Here is a 26,056-nt window from a genome sequence, read left to right as displayed (position 1 = left end):
CAAATTTTAAACTAGAAAACACTATCTACACATATAACTATACAAAATATTACAGATGCACATCTCTGATGAACTGCTACTGAGAAATGAAGTACTTAAAACCTCACCAACTTTATGAATATAATGTATGAATTGATTGTATCATTACCACATTTTATCTGCCTGTTTCTACCACCTTCTCTACTGCACAATTAAAAATTAAGTGAGCATACTTACACAGTTCCATCAATTTTTTTTCCAGGTTTCTTTAAGCTGCATAAAAATGTTATAAGATCTGGCTGTTTAGAGTTGTGTAGTAAATCATCATTAAAGTTGTACAGCAGAAAAACAAGAGTAATATGCTACTTGCTACTGCACTTTCCCAACAAGAGCACCTGATACAAACGGGATGTGGATGCCCTGCACTAGAGGAAGCCTCCCAGTACCTGCCATCAATCATCACATTACCCAACCATTAGGAAACAAATCAAAATGCATAAGAAGCTATACACTGAACCACACAGCCCCATCTTTCTTCCTACAAAATCTTCAGACTGCCAGCACTCAGAAGCCTTTGAGGCATCATCCAAACTAATGATTGCAAGGCTTTATTCATTTTTTTCATTATAATCCCTGTCCTGTGGGTACACTGGAATAGAAATACTTTTACCACAGTGATGATTCTGGTGAACAGGAGGAAAAACCGCACTGTTTGGTGTCATAATACTATTTTTTATCAGAACAGCTCTTACAGCATGCAGGTTGACAAGTATATAGGTAAAATCTCTTTTTTCTCTATGAGAACTTTTCCTTTACCTTGGCAGATTTATTGTTTTGATCTTTCTTCGATTGTTACACTCATGCTGATAAAATACGAAAGGTTTGTCTCCTTCCTTAATATTCTGAGGGAAACTTACATATAAAATAAGTAGGTCAAATTTCTAATTTTCTGTCTCAAATGCTGATCTAGGGAACTTCGGGGAATAAACTATGCTGAAGGGTGAACAGAACTACACAGATAAAATCCAATGCAACATTTTTTCCTCAAAGCTCTTCCAAGCATAAGAAACATAGGATACTTACAGAAAATAGTTTTATGAACAATGTGTAGTGTTGACAAATACTACTTGCATCATTTAAGTAGCTTCCTGGGAAGCTGAAGTGATTCTAGTGTGAAAGAACGTGCTGGTTTTGACTGGGATAGAGTTAATTTTCTTCACAGTAGATAATGGGGCTGTGTTTTGGCCTTGTGGTTAAACCCTGACAAATGTTCACCCACACAGTATGCTGCTCATGGCTGAAGATGTCACAGCACTTCTGGGTAATATTTTGTAGCCAATGTTTTTTAGTCAATTCCCATGACAAGATGGTAATTTATTTTAAAGATGTAAGTTTGCTGAAAATTCAAGATCTGGAGAAGATACCTAACTCCTGGTACCAGGTTTATTCATGTAAGGGACTATAAAGATAATATGTAGATTACTGAGCAAATAATTTAAGAACCTCAAGGGAAATTGAGGTAATTCAAAATCAGTAGATTTAGCTGACTGAAGATTAAAGTTGTGGTATCAAATTAAGGTCATCTCCTCCTTTTCTTGCAAAACACACTAAATGAAAAACATAAAAGCATGTACAGACTAAACAAGAGCACAAACTGAAAATAAAAGAACTACTGAGCAAAGTTAGCCAGGACATTTTTCAATATGTCTTGTGGTTTCATCTGCTTCACTCCAAGGAGCTTTTACTGGTACCATTTCACACTCCAAATAATGAACTTACATGTCTATTTGCTAAGCACACACACACAAAAATTTCCAACAGTACTCTCAGTTTACTGTATCTGTAGCACCACAGCAAGCTTTTAAATTACTCTGCCATGAAAACCAGCTAAACATTACAACAGTTAACATATAAAGAAAATATAATTTAGAAATACCGTGAGCAAAGCAGATTCGTTTTCAAGGGATAGCGTGGCAAACATTCCATCTTGTTTAGATACACATCCATGGCTACACAGAAAAGAAAATCCAGTCTCCCTGTTTTGAAGAACTATCCTCCAGTTCCAAACTCAGTTCTTTGGCAAAGAACACTCACTGTCACAGACTATCATTTGCTGCTTGAGGAGTCTGCCTCTGCAGCAAGAGCAAGTTAAAGCAGCTTCTCTGTAACCTTCCTTCACTGCAGAACAAGCCAACTTGTATCACCACACATCTGCTGTAACCTAGCAACACCTATGGAATAGCTACAGTTCAGCTCAAACAGTAACTGGAAAGACTTTTTGAAAGAATGACTTCAGATGAAATTTCCCCAGAACTCCTTAAAGAGCAAGGGCCCTTACTCAAACTGGAATACCCTTCCTTTCTGCACATAAATGCAAATATAGGCAAAAATTATTTTGGGAATATAGACTGCAAGAACATTACCACTACCTATACATCCACTGTTCCCCAGGAGATTATGGCTTCCAAGAGTGGTCCTGGTAGAAAGAATCATGTGTGTTTTCTTTAATCCACAAAAAACCAAAGCCTGCAGAAGACCTGAGCCAGGGCAGGTAACTTGGCTGCCTGACTGAATGAGTGCAGATGTGGTTCTTCAGGACAGATCTGATTCAGAAGCAGTGACTTCAGCCTGGCAATGACCTAACGAGTCACTCCTAATACCAGCTCTCTGAGACATTATCCGTCTACATTCTGCATATAGAAATAAAGGCATCAAAAAGGACCCAAAGCAGGTAAAATTTAGTCTCAAAGCAAAGATCAGCTGTCTATACTGCATCTTCAATCAGGGAAAGTCAATGTGCCCAGAATAGTTTTCTACTCAATACTTTGCACTTCAAGGGCAGGATTTCCAGAACGCTGTCACAATCATTAGACTTAAACAGATTACTCCTGTATGTCTTGTTTTCACAAAGATTAACTGAAAACAGAGTGTATTTATAGAATTATGCTTAACAGGATTCTCAGATGAACTACCTGCCATACTAATCCTTTTATATGTACACTTCTGTCAGCAAAGTAACAATATGTATTTTCATTTGGCATTTGCAGGTACAGTTATTATCCTTTTCTATTAAACTATAACTGCTCAATACAATGCAAAACCTAATTTTTTTATCCCAAAAAACACATACCTGAGTCACAAGATCTTTTGGTTGGTGTGGTTAACGAGGCATGAGCTGTACCTGTGCATGGCCCACCTGAAAAAGAGAAGATTGTATGTCTCAAAACACCACCTATATTTAACATTTCCAACCACATCAAGATTATACTTAATAACATAAAAAACACAGAGGAGCACTTGTCTTTGGAGAGCACATATGGAAGTAGTTCTACTCTCAGTACTTTTTTCCCAGCTGAATGTAAATGTCTGGTGGTAAAAAAAAAATAGATGAAAAGTTGGGACAAAGTTACACTTTTAAAATATACTTTATAAATATTTCAAGAGGCATTTTTAGGAAAATATACATAGTAATTGCAATGCTAGAAATGTATTTAAGTGACCCACAAGTAACACAAGGGACAAAGTGATCACTTCTCTGATATCAAATCTTGCTACTGACTCCAGTGAGATAACAACTTTGCCTCTGATCTTGTTCTCATTATGTGTTCTAAGTATGGCACAAGCATATGCTAACAAGCTCTTTTCCATGTTTAAGGTTTTTCAGCTCTGGACTCTTGCCCACTCATCTGGTATCTGCTTGGTAGTAAATTGCTTTCTGCCTTTTTTCTTAACATGCATCATCGTTGAGGAGTTCTCCAGAGATCTTGTTAAAATAGCAATCAATTGAGTGCACACAGTGACTTGCAGGAAAAATAAATAAAAATAAACTCCATGCAGAGAAGCCAGGACAAATTGACAGTAGCACTGCCAATGGTAATACACATCATAGCTTTGAAAATTGAATATTATAAATGGGAAGATGGTAGAGAGCCTGAAATTGAGTTAGATCTACTAGAGTTTGGCTATCAAAATACCAATAATCAAGTTTACACTAAATTGCTGGTAATATAGTAATGCTTGCTGGCAATACAACACAGCTTAGTATAACAGAATAACCTTTAACATTAAGTCTTCATGCACTGAAAAATACAAAAAAAATACTAAAAATACTTCCCCCCCCCCCAGAGTCTTTGAATATCTGGAAAGTAGCAGTGTGACTGTGGAAATGCTTTTACCTTTTCAAGTATTTTCAAGCCTGGCTTGTTAGTAAAGTGGTTCTTTTTGCTCCTCTCTGGGATGCTCCCCCTTGAAGCTTTCCTTTATTTCTCTTTTTCACTAAGTTTCAGGTCTCAGGAACTTTGTCTACCTTGAAATACTCACAGCATTGTAACTCTTAAAAAAAAATAGATCTGCAGTTGAGGGGGAAAAACGTGAGTAACTTTCTTTGTTGCATTTGATTTCAATGAAGTCCACTTGGGAACAGAGAACACTCAATTTTCCAGAGAAGGATCAATAAACTTGATGAGTTTATTGTTCTCCCAACAAGTTTCTCTAGCAACACACACCATTTCCCACCTGTGTGATGGACAATCTTTCAACAGGTGGTTACAGTGGCCAAGAAGCCAATTCTTGGCCTGCAGGCCAACACTGAGGGCACTCATCAGGGCCTGGTCAGAGGTTAAGGAAAGCTTCAGGATATGGGAAACTATTGAACCTGACATAAGAAATTGCTGCTTGTGACAGGCAACAGCATCAGTAGCTGGCAGATGCTACAGACAGTGATGCAAGGCACTGTTGGATTCTCCAGGCTGGCAAGGAGGGAGCTGGTGAGAAATGGCTGAACTGCACAGGTAGGGGAGGGGAGTGGTGGGGACTCTATGCAGGGTCAAGTCTGCATATGAGAAGAGACAAGCTTGCTTTTGCAGTGAGGAGCACTGGTAGTCCTGGGGTGGGTCCTTTCCTAGGCAAAAATAAAGCATCCTGGATGGATGGATGGATGGATGGATGGATGGATGGATGGATGGATGGATGGATGGATGGATGGATGGATGGATGGATGGATAGAGCATCCTGGTATCACCAAACTGGCATTGGCTTAAAGCCTGACAGCACTGGCAAGCAACAACCTCTTCTCAACAACCAGAAATGGTCAAGTAAGCAGAAATAATTTTTTACACTATAATATCTTCAATTTTTTTTTATATTCTGGCCTAGAAAAAGTTACCTTGATCTATGTTAGTACTACTGTTGCAAAAGGCTCAAAAGATGTTTAGTGTAGGGGTTGGTGCATTTGGGGAAGAAAATTAATACTGAAACAGAATCCTTACCAAGTTTTCTAGTGAAACCTTCTGCACATTCAAAAACCTACAGAGCAGGTCTGTTAAGTCAGTCTTTACTTTCAGACACCAAGTATTTGGTTTCAATATAAAATGTGTGTAAGCAATAAATTCAACAGGGTACAGAATTTCAGTGAACTGACTTTAGATGCAGCTGCCTCTTAAAATGCAGCAGCTCTTCTGTAAATAATTTTAGTTACATTCTCCCAGTTTTCACTGAATAGACAGTGAGAGGCATCATCAATGTGGACTAACAAATAAGACTAATCCTTTCAATTATTGCAAAGTAAATATTTACAGTAGCTGATACTTTCAGCATCCAGCCAAATGTAAGAACTTTATTTCTCACTCTCTAAAGTACAATAAGTTGGTATGCATTCTGCACTTCCCTTTGTCAGATTTCTCCTGTTATTTATTCTTCCCTCATTAGGTATGGCTTCCATACAGCTTTGATTTGTATAGCACAGCACCAGAGTTTCAATAAAGAGCATCCTGGGATTTGCATGCATGTACACTAGTGCCTAATAACCAGTGAAGGCAGCACGCACTTTGCCGCTTTTCCTTCTGCTGCTCCTTTTGTTCCGCCATTAAAAATGCCATGCATAATTCAGTGCTGTGGGCTTGGCTGTGCAGCTCTGTGTGGAAGTCACTACATGGAATCTTTTGGTATACATAACTGCTAATTCCAGCATCTTCGTATTGTTTGGAACAGGACAGTATATTTCTCACAGCTTTGACAAAAATTCTGTGTGTGAAAAAGAAAAGGGAAGTCATAACAATAGAACACCAGTCTATCTTGACTATTCACAAAGGTAGGCTTATAACTTTTTATGATTCAGGATATATCTGCATTTTCATTGCGAAAAAAGTAAATTTTTCAAGGTTATTTAACTGTGCTATATAAAACACTTCAGTGCACAGTGAAAGGCCTCACATGTCTAGCTTCTAACATAACCCACAAGGCTGTAGAGCTCTTTTTGCTCAGCACAAACAAGACATTAAAATGGAAGGAAAGAAATATCTTTCAACTCTATATCCAATTAACAGAAAACACAACAGCTTCTGCTCCTATTTTTTCCAGTGTATGGTTTCTGACATTTGCAACTCCTCTTTCAAACAAAAGCAGTCACTGCCCAGGGATAATGTAATCCCAAGAGAAGATTATTATAAATGCAAAAAATTCTAAAAGCTACTCAAGAAATTAGAAGAATTGTGAGAATTTTGAGAATCCTCAAGTTTGCAAATTCAAACATAGAATTAACAAAGGACAAAACAAGATAACTCAAACCATATCATATATTATTAATACAACAGGTCTTGTTAACATAGTTACTATGTTCTTGGCTTCTGATAGCCACAGCTTTCCATAACTTACTGTTAGCGGTACTCAAAATATATTGATTAGAAAAACAGATTCAAACCCAATTTCTCTAATTATCCAAAGTAGTACAAGTTTATATATTGCTTATATTTCTATTGATACATTAATATGCTATTATTTACTATTCTAGACTAAATTCTAAATTCTGGATGTGTAAATTGTCTTTTAGAATGCCCTTCTGCATTGTCCATCTCCCTTCCTGAACTATGTTAACTGCAGCCAAGCAGTATTTGTCCTGAGGATATCTCTAAGTCAGGGCAACTTGCTGTTTCCCTTTCCTGAACTCTGTAAAGTGAACTGACTCCACTCAGTCAGAGCCTCCTATGCAGGAAAAAAGTTCAACACCAAGGTGTTCAACCCCCTCTTCTTGCTGTTTGGAGAAGCACTAATTTTGAGCCCAGAGGACACCATTACATGGGTTTGAAGAAGGGCACTCAGAAGCACATTGTGCAGAGAAACAGATGCAGAATGGAGCAAAACTAAGTTAACACATGAGTAAAAAGTTTAAATTACAGTAATACATTGAAACAATTTCAGATGCCACAAAACCAGCAAGCCAGACAATGAACAAACATGAAAAATACTGAATCTCAGTAACATTTGATCAGGGCAATGTAAGGACAGAGGAACCTCTCTTAGAGCTTTTGGTACTGTGATGGCTCCTCCCCAGATGAGCCACACTGACCCCTTGAATACAACAGGCTGGCAGAAGGTAATAATTAGAGCTGAATTTCCTTGGACAGCAGTGTTCTAGCCAGGACAGGAACAATTTCATGCCTATTTGCAATACAGGAAAGAACCCACCTTGGGAAACCTGTCCAAATCAGTAACCTAGTTGTACACTTCCTGAACTGGGAGAGATTTAATCTAATTAATCTACACAACTGAGTATAAGGACAGTCATTGATTAGGAACACCAATACAAAAACAAAAGGAAACATAAATATATAAGTTTAGTCTGCACAGTCAAGCTATCCTATCTTTAAGGAAAAAAGGCAGAAGAATTTTGTAACACTTAAGAACTGCTTATTTGCTGCAGAATGGGCAAGATGCATGATCATCTAAGTGATGTCATTACTACACAGATAAGAGGATTATATCACATAAAAATGTTTTTTTTTAAATCTAATTTTACAAATCAGCCTTTAAGTACTTTTGTGGATTTTTTTCTGCATGAAGCTTTTGAATAAGGAAATGAAACCTGTACTGCTTTGTTGCTGAATTGATGGTAAATTTAACAACTAGAATGAAGTAAAGGGAGACAGGACTCAGATTCCACCTTCTCCTTTACTATTGTCTCACTGGGTAACCTGTTTTTCCTCAGTAACAGATGCTATATTCTCCTATTCTGTAGGTGTAAGTTGAACTGTAAAAAGTGCTTTTGAAACCAGCAGTTAAATAACATTTTTATAAACAATTTCATTTAACCTCAATAGCTGTGCAGCTCTAACCCACATTTTTCCAATGTGACTGTGTTTCTGTTCTGTGTTCCATGGGGTCCTTTCACGCTAATAAACAGGACCCTAGGATACACAGTCTGCTCTGCATGTGAAGTGACTATAAATCAGAAGGAACAATTAGCAGTGGTATAACATCCCGGGTCTTCATTATGTTTCAAAATTATCATGCCACAGACGTTGAAAGATGTGCTCATTTAATAAATCTTTGTGCCAGACCTTTGCTTGTCAGAAAACACAGATATTTTCTTTATATGAAACTGAGACTGCATGGAATAGATGGAAACTTACAGAAATATCTTCATCAAAGAAAAGACGATGATGACACTTATTCAAATTTCTAACTGCCTTTATGTCCTGTACTGGCACCTAATACTGGTGGCACTTCTCAAAAGAAATAGCCCACAACTCAATATGGTTTTACATTTGATAGCATTCTTACAAATTCCCATAAGTAAAGTACTTGCATTGCTATTGAAATATATGTATTTTGTGACAAATATTTTAAAAAAATCAGATTCAATGATAATCAAATTTTAAAACGTAGTTAATTTTAACATTAAAAACAGTACAAAAAGACTATTTGTAAATAGGTTCTAATGAAAACAAGGCTAAAAATAAAAAAAATCCCAGACAATGTAAAACAACTTTTACTTTTATCTAATTTAATAAAAGCAAAAGCCTGAGACAATAGCTAGCTCTTGTTCTGTGGCACAGAAACCCAAAAATGGCTATAACATCAAAAACCAGACAGGTGCATATCTTATATTAGAGATGTGTCCACTCTTGCTTTGATACAAGGCACAAAATTGACTACAATGAGAAAACACATGACAGTCTTGTGAGTTGATAAAGAAAATTAGAATTATTCACCATCACCCAAGTTGCAGGTTTCTCAGTTATGTTTGGCTATAGGTTTAGTTTAATACCGGGTCACGTGTGTCACAAAGGCTTCACTGTAGCCCAGCACAGTTTTGCCAGTTACTGCATTCTTTTGAATCAGAGAAAAACATAAAAATTGGTATTATTGAGAATAAATCAGGTTAGCAACAAAGCAAATTACTTTCTACAACCATGTGTGACAAGCAAGACAAAAACAGGCAGCTAGCTTGGTCTGTTTATACATTTACTAGTTACAGAAGTGGGTATGCACGTAACCTTCAGTCAGAGATGAGCCAGAGAACAAAGCTCTCCACTGACTGAATTAGGAAACAAAAAACAAAACCCAAACCCAAAACAAAACAAAAACACAGCCCTCATCCCCCAGAAAAAAACCTGAAAAACTCAAAACAAATGAAGACAGGAAGAACAAAACTGACTCCTACTGCGATAAGCAGCTAAATTCTCACAGTCAGGTCATTTAAAAAAGCATACAATGAATAACATCCAAGAACAACTGTCATTTTAAAAATCACTCTCCTTATAAAGCACAAATTGAAGTTAAGGATGCCATCACAATAACTCAAAATATGAAGTATTTTCAGAGCATACACAGAAAAGCTGTCATCTAGAACTCTACTCACAAACCCAGGCAAAATACAAAAACTGTGAAGTTGTTATAAATTGGTAGAAACCTTTTGCATAGTGTCAGAGAAAAGGCCATTCAGCAAGAAAGAAGCAAAGAAAGAATGCACTTGTTTATCCATTTTTCACAAAGTTATATTGAAAAAAATGACATATATTTTTATTTTATTCCAAAGAGAAAAAATACCATTACTTTTTGAGTGCTATAGCCTATGTGGCTTTTTACACAGTCATGCTTCAGCAAGCAATAAAATTCAGAGTATAAAGATCCAATAGATGCAGTAGGAAAAACAATCTCTCACCTTTCTGCCAGATATCTCTTACAGAAGCCTACTGCATCTTTATCTAGGACTAGTACACTTAATGTACATTAACTTCGCTAATATTACTCCATCATTGGGGGTATTTCAGTGCTTCCACAGCACACAAATGCTTAATAAAATAAAGATGTTATAAAGCATTTTCCTAACCTTATCTTGCAAATTTAAATGTTCAAGACAAAGGTGTTTTCATTTTGATGTGCAATGGCTCAAGTTATGAAGGGTATACAAAAACTAGCCAAAATTAAGAGACATCCAGTCATGAAATACCTTTGTATTTGGGCATCTAAAACTCAGCCCACAGAGAGGTAAGGTGTGGTCAGTGATCATCACCATCTTTCTGGGCTGAAATCTCCAGTGTCAGTGATCATCACCATCTTTCTGGGCTGAAATCTCCAGTGTATTTTCTGACACTCACAGCAGTAATGGTCTTTGTTTATCTTCTTATAAATTCTTCAACACAGGAATGAAAATCATTTAACTCTTTTAGAAACAGCAGATATTCCTTTTGTCCTTTTTCAAGTGTAGTTCTTGCTATTCAAGAAGGCCAAGAAAAGTTAAGCACATAATTAAAATAAAATCCTGTCAGCTGAAGCTAAAAACTACTGAAATACCAAATCTGATCAAGCTGCCACAGTCAGTGCTCTTCACATTGACATTTTTCCTGTCACATAACAACACAGGTAATTTCAAACCTGCACAGAACCAGCTTTAGCTCCGCTCATACAGTGACAGAAAAATGATGTGACAGCCCCAAAGAAAGCATTGAAGGCCCGAAACTAAGCAGAATTATTCCATGTGCAGTGTGACCTTTTCTCTACCAAAATACATAGAACCTTGCTTAATAAGCTGCCTTTTTTTTTAAAAGAATGTTGGTGGCTGAAGGTAAGGACAGAGAAGTGAGGGCCATTGTCAAATCCATTTTTTCCTCTCTGCTAAAAATAATCAAAAACCTTGCCCACCCAATATGAAAAGGAAATTTTTGACACAGGAACTGGCTGATATAGTGACTGATGCTAAAATAACTACCATTAGGAGCTCCTAAATGAAAGGAGGACATGGAAGGAAAAGTGTGAACAGATTAAACTTATCTGCACATAAAGCAGCAATAGAACAGAAGTTAGACTGATTTAAATACCTGCTAAGAAATGGATCAGTAAAATCCATGCAGCTCTAGACTAACTAGAGCTATACCAATATCAATATTACTCTTTGTCTGCAAGTTTATTTCAGAAAATTTACTGCAACTGGAGACCTGAAAGTTTTGGAAAGAAAGAGGCAACTCAAGAAGAATATCTGAGGGGGGAAAAAAACCAGAATTTCATAGAATTCCCCCCTCACCAATTTCAACAGAATTTTTTTAAAAATCACTGATTAGTAATATATCATAAAAGATCAAACACATGTGAAGGAGGGCAAAAAATTACTAAAGTTGTGTCACTGTCTCAAATTTTTGTTGACTGTTATAATATTGAGAACTACTGGGTATAAATTTTTATCTCATTTTTGTTGACTGTAAATATAATACTGAGAACTACCTTTCACCTGTAAGGGGGAGAGATACTAGAAGGCACAGCAGCCATTGTGGTAGGTAACTCTTCAGAACTGAGACTGGTGGGAGATGGAAAGTCACTACAACCTAGTTGCATATGTAAGACACTCAGGAATGCAAATGCAACTCTCACATAAAATCAAAACAGTAACAAAAACCCACACAAATACTTGCACACTGCCAAACTGAACTCCTGCAAAATATAGTTCAAGGAAATTTTCTCTTATATAATTCATTCTGTGATAAAAAGGAAATAACTAAAAACAAGTACAAAAACCCTTTCACTTTTTCTGATACAGAGTATGAACACGTGATTGCTATGGTTTTCTTCAGTTGTTGTAACATAAATGACTTTAATTGCTTAAATGACTTGCTGCAATTTTGTCCCCTCTGTTTACCCTGTGGACTCGAGTACTGTGGCAAATGCCTTGATGTAAGACTCTCCTCAAAATCTTGAAAGGAAAGAGAGGTGAGTGGAATGAAATATGAGGATCCTTCCCGATTAGATCAATTTTCCCACACCTGGATAAGGATTACCACAGTGATTCCATACAATGATTTCTGGTGAATTACCACAATTCTATTCAGAACAGAACACAGCTGTATGCCATCACACACAGTGAGAAGTATCAGTCTTTGAAGAACACAGCTGTACTAAGAGCAGTGTATACTTTACAGAATATGCTGCAAAATAAATAAATATTGCACAGAAAAATATAACCTCAAATTAAATCCACAAGACATTTAAGTCTGGGCATTCTTCATTAAAGGGAAGAACCCTGCACAATGAGGTCATTATCCATCAGAAAATCTCCATCTGTACATAATTATTTCTGATAAATTATATTAAGCTTCATTAAAGAAGTAGTGGGGATGTGAGAGAAGGCAGAGCTGTAAATAAATCTCTCCACTGTATTTCACTTAAAAACATCCCAGCAGGAAGTCATATGGAGAGTTTTTTTAATAGGCAATATTTTCAAATGCTCTGCAGGCTGTGCTTCCTAATATCCATCACGTTCAGTGTATGCTCACAAGCTCACAGCAATTCACAATGAAGGACACCGTTTAATTTCTTTCCCATTCCTGCAATCACCTTCCCACTTAACCAAATCTTTCTCAGGCACAACAGAAACACTTTGTTGTAACACAGTTTCATTTCTACCTGAACAAATTTTCAGGAAAGCTGACCCAGTAAGCACTACAGAAGCCCCCTGTGACACTGGCTAATACGTGAGCGAGGTGCTCCAAGTCCCCTGCACTGTGAAGGCCCAAAGGTGTTGCTGGAGCATAATGTGCTTTCCTGAATTCCCCAGGAAGCTTGTTTTAAGGACTTGTTTTTACAGCAGGGTACAGGTTTCCCCTGAAGAAGCACTGAAAAGAAGGAAGAGATGGAAGGGTGGTCAGCAGCAACTGTGTACACAAAGCAGAGACAAGAGTTACAGGGCAAGTTTAGTCTTATGACAAGTGCTCCACATTAGAACACTTGTATTTCTCACAATACAAGAGAGATAACATCATCACAGTTTAAAAATTTTACTTTAATTAGTCCAATACTTTGTCCACAGCCAACTTGCATAATTAAAAACTATTCATACCTGTACACAGAATAAATACTTGGGCAACTCAGCAAAACCATCCTAAGCAATTAGTTAACAAAACTGAAAGCAAGATGGGTTAGTCCTAGTGCTTTATCAACATTGCTATTTCCAGCAGTTGCCTAAATGCTCAAGAACCAGAGTAGGTCTTGCAAATTTCCTACTGAAAAACAAGCATATTCTTGCAATGTGTAGATGTGTTCACTAGCCACAACCTAACATAATCTCAGCTCAAGGGGGTTTCTCTCCATACAGCACCTTCTAAAATAAATCTACTACTGGAGAAAAATGAAGCTACAAATTACACACTGGAGCTTAGGTTGTAGAATGCAGATTTTACAATTCAATATACTAGATGCAAGATGAACTTTATACAGAGGTTTAGAATAATTTAAAAGTCAATTTTATCTCACTGTGTTTGCTAAGCATTCTAACTTACCTTCAGGGAGAATTTTTGCCTGACAGTTCAATAAAGACAAAAGATAGGTCATGAAAGAAAAGATAAATTACCACACAAAACAAGTTATATTTATATGCAAGTAGCAATCTAGACAAACACACATTACAGTCAATGTTCTGTGCAACTACAGCAATTAAAACCCAACATGTTTAAAAGTCAAATTTCATAAGATACTGGTGTTGATGCTAGAATATACATATAAATTTACCACTAATGTGAGGAGTTTCTCACAATTAAATTCTTTCCCATGCATCAAATAGCTTACATATATATAAAATACAATACATCAAATGTGAAGTTAGTTAAAAACTCCTATTTGTTCTTCAGTTATAGCCATCAATGTCTATTTTGTGAATAGCCTCTAACCTTCCCCCTCACCCCAAAAGCCAGGGCAATAACTTCCACAGGAAATCAGTGAAACATAAACCTGAGCAAAAAGTTTATGCCTCCTTTGCTTTCACCTAGGACTCGTGCACTTACATTCCTCTTTGCTGGGTGAAGTTACATTCAGTTCTGTCAAAAGTTGCTGGTTGGAGTTAGCGGCCTGCGTGGTTAGAGAGGTATTGCTGTTGTCACTGTTCGTTTCCCCAGAGAACAAATCTGACTGGCTGTTGCTTGTGCTGGGAGTAGAGTCATCGTCTGGCTGTTTCTTCTGGAAATCTAGCAAAACCAAGATTTCATATGTCACCACACTTGCTCAGTCTAATCATCAAATTTTATGCAAAAACCCCCCTGTAATAAAAATAAGCTCAAAACACTGCCAGAGGTATCATCACTTTGATAAACACAAACAGCGGCCTTTGAGTTGTTCCTTCAGATTTAAAATAACTTAAAAGTTATTTGTTGGAGAAAAAACATTTTCAGAATTCCAAAAAGGTCTTGTTTCCCCAGCCATCCAAGAGCATTCAAAGCTTACCACAGCACACAGTATCATTTTTAAAAGGGTTTACACAAAGCACGTACAGAAATATAACGGGAGCAGACATCCTGTGAGGGAAGAACCAAGGCATGTAATACAGCACTATGGGAATGTTACACTTTTCACTGCTATTATACAAAATCCCATCAGAAACAGTTTTGGCAAAGTCAGTGTAGACAGCTACAGTGCCAGGTCAGCAGGGAGAGCTGCGGAGGATTGCCTCTGCATCACTGGCTTATGGGTATTTGGGGTGGAATGCGGGGGAGGAAGTGGGTGGAAGTTTGGGGTGTTTCCTCCTTCCTTCACTTACTCCAACACTGGCACTAAAAGCTACCCACTGATCTAAGAGCAGAGAGTTAGGCATGGAAGGTAAATCACTAAAATACACTGAAGATGTGTACAAACAATTTGGCTTCAAAGTTTTCTTTTTTTATCAGCAAATGCCAAGTCACACTTGCCTCCAAACTGCCCCCATAGTCCAAATCCCATGTGTTTGCCAAATGCCACCCTCCAGCTTACCTTGCCTCCAAACCAGATTCAGGTTTGAGGGGAAATATTTTCAAGTGCAAATTCCCCACTGAAAGCTTCTTCCCACATCTACAGTCCTGATATATGATTGATTATAGCATTAGTCTACCAGCTGCACAACTGGATTTCAGTCTGGCACACTGCCTCTGGGAAGCACACATGCCAACCAAGTGAATTTTGGTTTGCTTAGCATCTAGCTCTCTCATGTCTTCCTTGTAAAAAGACAGCTGAAGTGCACCACCACTTGGTATCTAAGTACATTTTTTTAAAATTACATACAAGGGTAGAATTTATTCAATACATAAATACATAAATAAATCAATATTTGGTTGCTCATTATTATGGCATGACAGAGAAGAAAACAGAACAGTCTATAAACATTTGCAGATGACGATGTGTTAGAAACACAGGTTGCCAACATGACTCACTGGGACTGGGAAGCACTACAGTCAAACAGCCCCTGAATGCTGGTTTAGGATTTAAGTGATTTGTCAGAAATTAAGCCTTAACTTCTGCTGGGGAAGAGTCAGGCAGAAGTCCAGATAGGGGAGGAGCAAACTCAAAGCCAGGGAGGAGGAGGGGGAGGATGAGGAGAAGGAGGGAGAAGGTGGCAGACAGGAAATTATCCACCTCCAAAATACAGCTCTGAAAAACCAATGGGAAGCTTTTTGTCAGGGATGTGTTACAGGACTCAGGAAGATGTTCTACTCAGGCCTCACTAGGTATCAAAAAAGTCTAACTCAAATTTGGCTTCTGGATTTTATTTGTGTGTTTGTGCAATCAAGAAGGCTTCAGACACTTTTCTGCACCAGCCACAATCAGGCAGCTGCAGCAATTTTAACAGCTCAGAGCTGCTGCAGCAAAATCCACCACAGCAGTGAAATGCTCTTTGCCTCCCTTAACCCATGACCTCCTGTTCAGAACTACCTTTTACTCAGACAGCAAATCAATTAACTTTCAAAAAAGTTTTAGCCTGCTCAGTTGAGTGGAACACAAGAACACCTCCTGCCCTCGTTTTAGCCCCTCCTTCATTACAGACAACAGTACTTGAGAAAAGCCTTAAGACTGATGATCCCCAGCACCCCAAACACGAGAACTGTAACTGAAGCTTGCCTTTCAATTTCATCCATGTATTGGGGGGCATTTGGCTTCTGTAAACCAGGACTCTCATTAACACAAATAAACTGCAGATCACCTTGCTCTTCCTGCAAGCACCATAAAAGTTGGCAGTATTTCCAGTAGAGCTGAGCCTGAATAAATCCAGTTAAGCCTTAACTGCTTAACAAATAAAACAAAAATACACACATGATACAGGCAAGACCCTGGCAAGTTTTGAAAGGTAAGCTTTATTCTGATTAAAATCAGAATGCAATTCTATTGACAGAACAATGACCTCACCTAATAATCTCAACAAGGACAAACCAGAACAAGAGTTGGCAAGACATTAATCACAATCTGCAGAAGTTCCTATTTAATTGGAAAGGCATGAGAAATACTTTAATTTAATTTTTTTTTTTAATTTTTCCTGAGACTTTCACTATACTAGCAAAATCTGTGCCAAAACGCACAAGGGTGACTCAAAGTCCATGAAACCAGTACTGCCCATTCCTAGTTAACAAAATGCATCTTTGCAGTTTTTAACTCAAGCCTCCTCCATTTGTTAGAAAAGATGTTTTCTTTTTCCTCTCAACATTGTCTCCCTTTCTCCACTGCCTTCAGGTTTAGTGGGTTTCATTTTTAGGGCTTTTAGGGTGGCTGTGGTGGGGTTTTTATGTTAAACTGCGAAGTATCCTGTTGTTAACAATATGGTGGAGTCAACATCAAAATAACACATGACAATTTGCTCTTTCCTGCAAACATGAAGAAATAGTAGAGGGAAAGATCTATCAATAACTACTGCATGAAATACTGTCAATAAACTATTACTGCTTGGTAGAAAAGCTGCTAAGAATAAGAAGCTGTCAGCTGCTTCAAGCTCCAAAATCCTTTTGCTTTGTTGAGTTCAGGGGTTACACAGCCAGTATCTCAAATAGTTGAGCAAGAGCAGAGTATCTCAGAGCTCTCGTGCACTGGATATTAATACTAAGAGTGTTATTTTTGTTTTGTTGCTTAGTATTTCTTTGCAAACAACAACTATGTGAACAGACAGACATGATTCAATCACTTCATATTCTATATATACAATGAATTCTAATAGCTTAGACTAAAGAAGGCAAGAAGCTGCATTTGTTTCCAGACTTCAGGTAAGATGTTCTTTTGCAGGACAATCTTTTTGCCCATTTTTATTAATAAGATAACATTAAGAATGAAAGCTGTTGCCTTTACAGTTTCTGATTCTAGCCCATAAAATTGGAGTTGTCACACAAAATCATACTTTCTGCACAGCACACTTTCTGCACAACTTTCCAGCTCAGTTATCCAGTTACTGTTACCAGGTTATGGCGAGCAACCTGCAAGAGCCCATCTTCCCAGCATGTTCATTTCACCCACTTAGGACATCCAACCACTTCCACCCCTAAAATACTTGATTCTGTGACACAGGAAATCAGACAGTCCAAATTTCAGTATGTAGCCTTCTTTAGCCATCAATATCCAACAAAACACTGAAGAAAATCTTGAGTTCTGGACTTTTGCTTAACTAAGGGCTCTGTGACTAAGCAGGAAATGACGCTTCACAGCTTTTGGTAACTTCTGTGATTACAGTCAGTTAAAACTTAAGGCAATGGTAAGTAAGAACATTATCAGCATATCACAAAGGTTTCTTCTAAAAAAGACAGGCATGTCAAAGTACCACATGAAATGACTTAACACTAAGCCAGATTGTTTCTTCATTTGCACTACTGCTGTGGCATAAGAAATCATGCCATCTCCAAAAATCTCCTTTTGGGTTATATTGAGAGTCTAAGTTACAAACAATTCCTATTCTCTGACCTAAAACAGATGTTGTATTAAAAAGAATAAGTTCATTCAAATATGTGATGAAAGAGATGTCAGAGTAAACAGCTTGCTAAGGGAAGAAAATCAGAGTCTTTAAAGTAATTATTTTAACTGAGAGAAAATATTACACTTCCTTATTCTTCAATCCTACAGTCCCCATAACTTAGCACTGTGAGCTAGCAAAAAAGTTATTTGGAGAGTGTTAGCTTTTTACACTGCAGTAAATGCACAATCTGCATGTTTTTTATTCCCAGAGCAACTTGTTCTTTTACAGAGCATAAATTAAGGTGTTGGTATAACATCAAATGTCTCCAGTCCATTAGTATCCCAATGTACACAACAGACTTACAGTATTCTTCTCAGAAAACAGTTCCAAAATTAAAAGTTCTGAGAGTACTCCATAGGAATGTTATGACATTGAAACTGCTACTGTGAAATCTTTAAATTATGGCCTTTTTTTTTCTTTCTTCATGTGTCTGTTCACAGAACTGAGAACAGAGAATATTCACATATGGCCAGGGAATAGTACTGAAAGACCCAAAGATTTTATTTACCTATTGAGAACTCTTTACTAACTTCTCTGGTTCATAGCTTACTGAAGGCATTTAAGTGTCATTCATACATAACTACTTTTTGCATAATAAAATAAGGTGGGATGGATAAAACCTTCACTTTCAGTACACACTGAATGTAATCTAGAGCTCCAATAAAGGTCTGGCAATAAAACTACACTTGGAAAGAGAAGTTTTAGCTTTTTTCTTTTTAAATAACATGCAGACAGAAAGATGCATTAGCCCACTTGGAGAATAAACACAGATATCTGGCTATTAGGGGAATGCACCATAGAATACCGACAAGCATTTGCATTAAGAGGTGACAAACGAAGTCATAAAAAGGTATCAGAGGTATGTATTAATTATAGTAAATTATATTTATAAATATATAAATAAAATATATTAGACTGCAAAGTACAAAATTACAATTGCAGTATATTCTTATATGAACTATCAGCAGATGTCACAGTTTTCACAGTACAAACGACTAAAAGAATTAAACAGTAAAAATACTAGAAAGGTGATTTTCTGTAAAACAACCTTATTAAGAGTTATGAGCATGTATGATATAGGAAAGCTATTCAGCCTCTTAGGGGTTTCATTCATAAATACATTTTATCTTTTTTCAGCTTTTCTTCATGAAGAAAAACTGAAATGAGGTCTTTATGCTAAGTTATCCTCTATGATTGATATACTTTTAAAAATTGCAACACATTATTAATACATTTCAAATAACACTGAGCTTTGCATATTGCATATATAGAGTTTTTCATAAGCATTTCATTGTCTTTTCAAATAAGCAGAGAAGTATTACAAAGGCAAAATAAAAAAGATGCATCTGCAAGGGTGGAAAAGACTGAGACAACACAGCTGCAATTACATGTATTTATCACTCAGGAATAAGGACCAAGGTATACAACACTGCCTTATTTGTAAATCTCACGCAATGTATCAATATTTTGGGGATTTAGCTTGGTGGGGGTTTTGTTGTAGAGTTTTTGTTTGTTTTGGTTGGTTGGGTTTTTGATGGGTGGGAGGAAGTCTGATGATGATGTGTTTTGACCTGGTTTTCTCTCCAAAAAGACATTCCCTGCTTAAATATGACATTCCATAATAAACCTTATTTCCCTTGGCTCAATAAAATGATTCTTCCCCAAAGTTACACGAACCTCTAGATTTGACTACCAGATTTTGCCTATTATTTAGCAAGAAAATTCATGAATAGCTAATAAGCAAAGACTATTGAGACAACAAGCATAACGTTGTTAGAGATGACCTTCAACTTAAGATCCAGGTCATTATTATATATGCAGACATGTTTTTAAGGAAGGAAAATGCAGTTTTGTACAAAAGGATCTACAGCAACTGTATTAACAGGGCTTATACACACTGCACAACAGACATTAAAAAAATTGTCATTTTTACAGCATATGATCCCATCATTTTCAAAGCAGTTGTGAAATCCTAAATTGATGAAATAGGAATTTCATTATCATCTACAAAGTATCCCCTGAGAATGGCTACCCCACAGAACAAATACTCCTTGCTCTGCCTGATAATGACAATTTGCTTACTGTAGCTATTTCAGTACAGGACCAAGGTCACTGAAAACTTCTGTACCCTGGTGTCACATTTCCCATTCTTACATAAAGTAGTAGGCTTACATTATTCCAACTAAAATGTCATTACTCGAGAAAACTCACCAACATAAAAAGAATAAATATTACTGACTTTTACAGGATCCAAAGTGCTGAAGCCATGAAGAGCAAATTCCTATTTTAACAATCCACTTTAAATTTCCTGCTAGAGAACCCCTAAGATCCACAGTTAGCATTCATACTTTAATTTATTATAGAGTACATAGAGTGAAAAAGCTCTACTTGAAGGTACTGTTGCATTGCAAAACCTAAAACCAGTGAGGGGCTGGCTTATACAGCACCTGCATCTGGTAAAACTTGGACGTGAAGATAATTTAATACCCAACTAACTGACCTTCTACAGATTCTTGAATCTGTATCAAAGGATATTGGTAATAGACCAGTGCAAGGGTAAAGCATGAAATATAACTGAGGAAGACAAACAAACCACTCCATCATGACTGCAAGAAATGTTTTATTTTTCAACGACACATGGAGTGGGTATTCATTAGGAAGAGCATATACTAGAGTGGACTAGTAAGACACCAACTGAGTGGGCAGCTTGCCAAGGACTCCTACAATGCTCGTTTGCTAAAGATGGCAATCTCAACAATTTTACCAACTCCAAGAAACAAGACAAGCAACTTCACTACTTAATAGCCAGGAAAAGTAAAATCCTGCAGCCATTTGAAGACCCATCTGGCACGTAAAAAGAACAAACATTTAACATGATCTGAGGGTAATACAGCAGAGATATAACAGAATTAAACATGGGAAAATTTTTAAAAACTACCTAGGGAAAGCATCTAAGCAGCTGTGATCTGTAGAATTTGCTCTCAAAAACAACTTGGAAAATGTGTGACGTGGACATTTTACAACAGACAACTCTAGAAAATGCTCAAAAAAGCAAGCATAAAACTGGATTAAGGGCAGCACACAACCCCTAAAAACTGCACCTCTATTATTCCCCTAAATTTCAGTATGTTTATCACTAGAATTCCTTATTACTATCCCTTCATGAAGCAAAGGGATTAGTAAATGTACAAGTTTGAACTAAATTCAGAGTGATGAGACATCAAAACTTATGCACCTAAAGGGGGAGAAGCATTTGTTCTGGTGAAGGAAACTGACCCATGAACCCATAATCCAAGCACTTTGCAAAAGCAGCAAGTCCTGTGAAACAAACTTATGAAGTGAACTTTTCAAGGTGCATTTATTATAAATGAGAGATCTTGAAAATGGGATTGTTAACTGACAGAATTTAATTACAACTCATCTTTATTCTGGACACATAAGAACTATTATTTTAATAAAAGAATGTTTCAATTAGCTTTTCTTATACTGGAGCTATCTTTCAAGTGACCTTACCATGCCCTTTCCAATATCTAGAGAGAACCTTCCAATTTCAAGACACATGTCTATTATTTTTTTAATTAATTCCTCCAGTCTAATTTATGTGATTCCAATTAACATGTACATTTGCCTCATTTTCTGTCAATAATAGTCACATTTATGGTTCAAGCATTCCCAAATGCTTCACTATGTCATAAATTGACAGGATTTTTCACAAGGGACCAAAGGCCTCTGCAGCAGATTAAACCTTGCGTAGCAGTAAACCACTCATCAGTTTCCTCACCCTTGAGTTAGGGCATCTTAATAACTACCAATACTGAAACTCTCAAAACATCTCCCAGAACTGCTTATTTATCAGATTCTTTTCCTTTGAACAGCCCAGAGGCTGTTCTGTAAGAAAAAGGAGAGCAGGCACTCCCATTTCCTGGCCTCATTTTCCCAGAATCAACCAAACGCTGAAATGTGTGTATGTAAGGAAGATTTAGTATTTTCCCACTCTTTAGGTTTTACCACCAAAGCAAAGAATAACGAAGTATAAGCGGTAATCTTCCTACTCTTCTTAATCTTACTGCAATCTGATGCTTCTTGTAATACACATCTGCCTTTCATACAAACTAGCTACAGGAAAGCCTGGAGAGGGAACTCCCAGTCTGACAGTCCTCAGTAGTTGGGGCAACAACTTTGCAATGGTTAGAGTTTATATGAGACCAATCTGTAACTTCAATAATCCACAATAATATGAAGAAAACTGAAGTAATGTTTAATCATACAAGTGAGAACACTCACTGAAATCTCATCTACCCCCTGCTGCCTTGGCTCCAAGCTCCAGAGTTTATTAACTACGCAAGGAGCCCAGAAGCTTAAGGGAGTAGCTGTAGTCTCCCACTTACTGTCCCCTCCACCACATTCTATAACAGAAATGCCGGAGAGTAGTGTTTAACTTGCCAGCAACAACAACAACAAAACAAATCAAAAAACAACCAACCATCCAACAAAAAAAGGCAAGAGCTCAGGGACAAAGAAAAGAAAAGCTAACTCAGGTTTATAAATCCCAAAGCTCAAACACTAAAAACTCTCCCTAGTTGTGGTTGCCACAAACCACCATGTTACATTAAATTTTGACTATGGAACACCATGGCTCAGAAACCAAGCCCGTACTTAAGCATACCATGCTTATTCTCGGTGAAGTTTAAATATAAATATTTATTTTCCAGTCCTTTAGGAACTAAAGCATCAGACACAGACATCGAATGCCTACATAAAATAAACACTGCTTGGGCCTCTCTGTGAGCAACAAAACATGACGAAGTTTTGAATTAATAAATGTTTTATTTATCTCTTATTAAAATAGTCTTTTAGAAGAAGGCATTAGAAGTATTGAATATAAGTCAAAGACAACAATAATTTTCATTATTAGCAAATTGGTACCAAAGAAAAAAGCTGGAACACATCTCAACATTTGAAACTGGTACAAAATTTATTACAAAAAAGTAATCTATCGAGTTAATATCTGAAGTTCATGGATTTTTAAGTATTTTTTTTCCTTACAAATGCTAACAATTTTGATATTGATGCTTCTTTTAATGCAAAGAAACCAGAGAAGTGTCGAGAAGGAAAAGGAATAGAAAAACTGCTCTCCTCAGAATGCTGCATTCCTGTCCCCTCAGTGAAAAACACAGATAAATACACTTCTCCTCAATTCACCTTATTTTTAAGTAACAAAGACATGAGAGCTTAAAGCATCTCTTATAATGATGAAATGATCCTTCTGCTTGTCAGTGCTGGAGAATCATTGCTGAAATCACTTAAAACACCCACTCTTGTCTATGTCTGTATTTCCATATTAAGACAAAGTGCAATAAAAGAGGTATAAGACGAAAACAATCCTTTTGCTTCTCATATCCATGATTTGTCATCTGATGTGATCTGACTTCCTGTGCTATCACTTCCAAGTTAATGCAGATATGGAAAAAAACCTTTCACCAGTGGCGCTTCCAGAGCTCTGGCTTGCAAAGGGTTGCTAGATGGCTCAATAGGTGTGAAATCCCTTAAAGGGGAGTCTAAATAGCACTAAAGCAAATCAGAGCAGTGATGTGCTGACCTTGAACAATGCATTGATTAAATGCTGGTAATGCTGGGATCCTACACATAAAAATGGGCTTCTGTAGCAAGTCCTCCATGTCTAAAGTTTTGTTTCTCTGAGTTTAACAGTGTCATAGTCATGGAATTAGGACTCCTACTCATGAAAATGTCCCAGATTTTATGCTTTTCAACTGGAGCCTTGGAGAAGATTTACAAGGTTTCCCAGGTTCTTCTATTAATGACATACAAAACAAAGCTAAAAACATTTTGAGTGTTCAGCCTGGATGGGGGGAAATAGGAGCAGGTTTCACTATGCTGTAAAAGAACAACAGGAAAAATCATAAAATGCTTACTAAACAGAAAGGAAAACCAGGATCAAAAATGTTATTCTCACACATTCTGCTCGTTTGCTACACTTTCTGAAGCATAATGGGCGTGAAAAGCAAGGAACTATAATATGCCTTCAAGAAGCATTTTAAAACATTCTTGTTATGCCTAAACAGAGCTAGAAATAACAATTCTACAGCCTTTTTGGGAGCTCATATGCCTGATTGATGGATTGAACCCATCTCTGTTCAGCTGACAAAAATAAAATCTTTGAAGTAATATGTTTCTTGGCATTAATACCCTACAAGATAAACTGTTAACAGCAACCCTTCTCCTCCAGTTAAGGTGGCTAATTGTGTTTCAAGTACAAGTAATTATATAGATATTACTTTGGAAACTAACTGAGGACTGGGACATGGAATTCAGACCAAGCAGCTAAATATGAATAAACTAAGAGATTAATTAAATTTTCAGAACGAGCCAAATGATTGCTAGAAGCTATGAGCTGTTTCGTGCATACTGTTTTGATTACCTGCTTAAAGCACCAACATCCACAGAGCCTATTCCTACAGCCCAGCACAAATGGCAAAATGCAACAAATCCCAGCAGCAAGATGGGAGGAGAAGAAAGTATGGATTACCTGACAAATTCAGAGTGAAGGGGGTTCAAGCAGCCTAAATCTCCCCCACCATACCCAGAGGGGAGGAGCCTATAAATGCAATTCCATTATCCTTTTAAAAAGCCCTCCTAGCTCTTCAGCAGCAGTGGCATTCCCACCATGAAGGTTCCAGTCACGGTGTGACCGAGCAGACTGAACTGTAATATCTACCACCAGAGGGAGGTGTTCTATTAGGCTGCATTTTCCAAAACCTTCTTTCCCTGCATTGATTTCTATTCTAATCATCTGCAGCAGAAAAAAAGCGTTTCCTTATTTCTGTAAAAACACTTTTGAAAAGTCTCTTTTTATGTATATCAATTTTAGAATAAGCACTGCTATGGCAAATTTGATTATTTAACAGAAGCAACTTGGTAACTAAATCCATCCTTTTCATCTCAAACGATCAACAAAAACCTTGCCCTTGATCCTCTTTCTGACACATAAAACAAAGACAGCAGAAACGCTCATCTTCCATATGACTGGGGACCATTACAGATTTTTTTTTCCAAAACAAAAACTACATCTACTTTTCTTCAGTGAGAAGGGAGGAAAAAAAAAAAAAGAAGAAAAAGAAAAAGGAGAAAAAAAAAAGCGAAGTGGCACTACCTTGCTGTGCAGCACATTATCAAACTTGCATGATAAATTTTAAATTAAATAGTAGAAAAAGAGATATAGTTGCAGAAGCAACTGATGTCATTTCATCTTTGGTAAATTCTGCTGTATAAATCTGTGGGAACAACCAGTAATGTAGTTTTCTAAGAGACAAGGAGTGGTACCAACAATGTCTAACTGTAAGAATTTAATTTTGATAGAAGTTTGAGATGACTGAGGCAGACATCTCTGGAAAAACAAAAAACATTCAGAGTGCCAACACTAGCAAAAAACCAGCTACAATATACAGTGCCTAAATGGCTCTCTTGAAATACCCATTTCTACTGAATACAGTGAGCAACTCAACTATGCATGGAAAAAAAAAATTAATCTCACAACCCTGCCATCTTGCTTTACAATTTCTCCTGTTCTGCCTAAGTAATAAAAACAAATCCCCTGTCCGGGGAAAAAAAAAAAAAAAAGACAAGGGTTGAAGGGTTGTATGTTTCCTACAGAACTGAACAGGGAATACATGCAACACTCAAACCAGTAAATAGAAATGCAGATGAAAAACAGAAAACAAGGATTTCCTGTATCACTTCAAATACAGGATACACCAAATGCCAGTCTTCAGGAGCAGAAATCTGTCATCCATTGCATTGACTATTTCTAATTAAAGTCTGCAAGTTCTTCAATATATGAACACTAGATGATAACTTTTATCAGGACATTCTCCAATGTTAAATCTAATCTTGCTGGAGAAACAGAAATGTATCTATGAAAAAAAGGGGAGCAAAGCACGTACCCGTTCAATAGATTTGGCTTGGAAACAGTGACAGCAAATCTAACTTGTAATGCTCTGTGATTGATGTTCCAGTGTTTGTCCTCATCTAAAATGCTGTAAGGTAACATTTCAATCCTGCCTA

The 26,056-nt window shown here is 37.1% G+C and overlaps 1 protein-coding gene across 1 annotated transcript in view; it reads right to left on the bottom strand.

Moving 5' to 3' along the window:
- The window catches only part of ZFAND3 (zinc finger AN1-type containing 3), a 135,027-nt gene that overhangs the window by 33,167 nt on the left and 75,804 nt on the right, over nucleotides 1-26,056 (bottom strand). The window contains exons 4-5 of the mRNA XM_063152002.1: nucleotides 14,025-14,204; nucleotides 3,110-3,175 (exon numbers count right to left, since the gene is read on the bottom strand). Coding sequence (XP_063008072.1) covers nucleotides 3,110-3,175; nucleotides 14,025-14,204 — 246 coding nt within the window. The remainder of the gene's footprint in view (nucleotides 1-3,109; nucleotides 3,176-14,024; nucleotides 14,205-26,056) is intronic.

The sequence above is a fragment of the Melospiza melodia genome, chromosome 3, assembly GCF_035770615.1.
Source record: "Melospiza melodia melodia isolate bMelMel2 chromosome 3, bMelMel2.pri, whole genome shotgun sequence".
NCBI classification, from domain to species: Eukaryota; Metazoa; Chordata; class Aves; order Passeriformes; family Passerellidae; genus Melospiza; species Melospiza melodia.
This window is presented reverse-complemented; position numbering and strand designations above follow the sequence as displayed.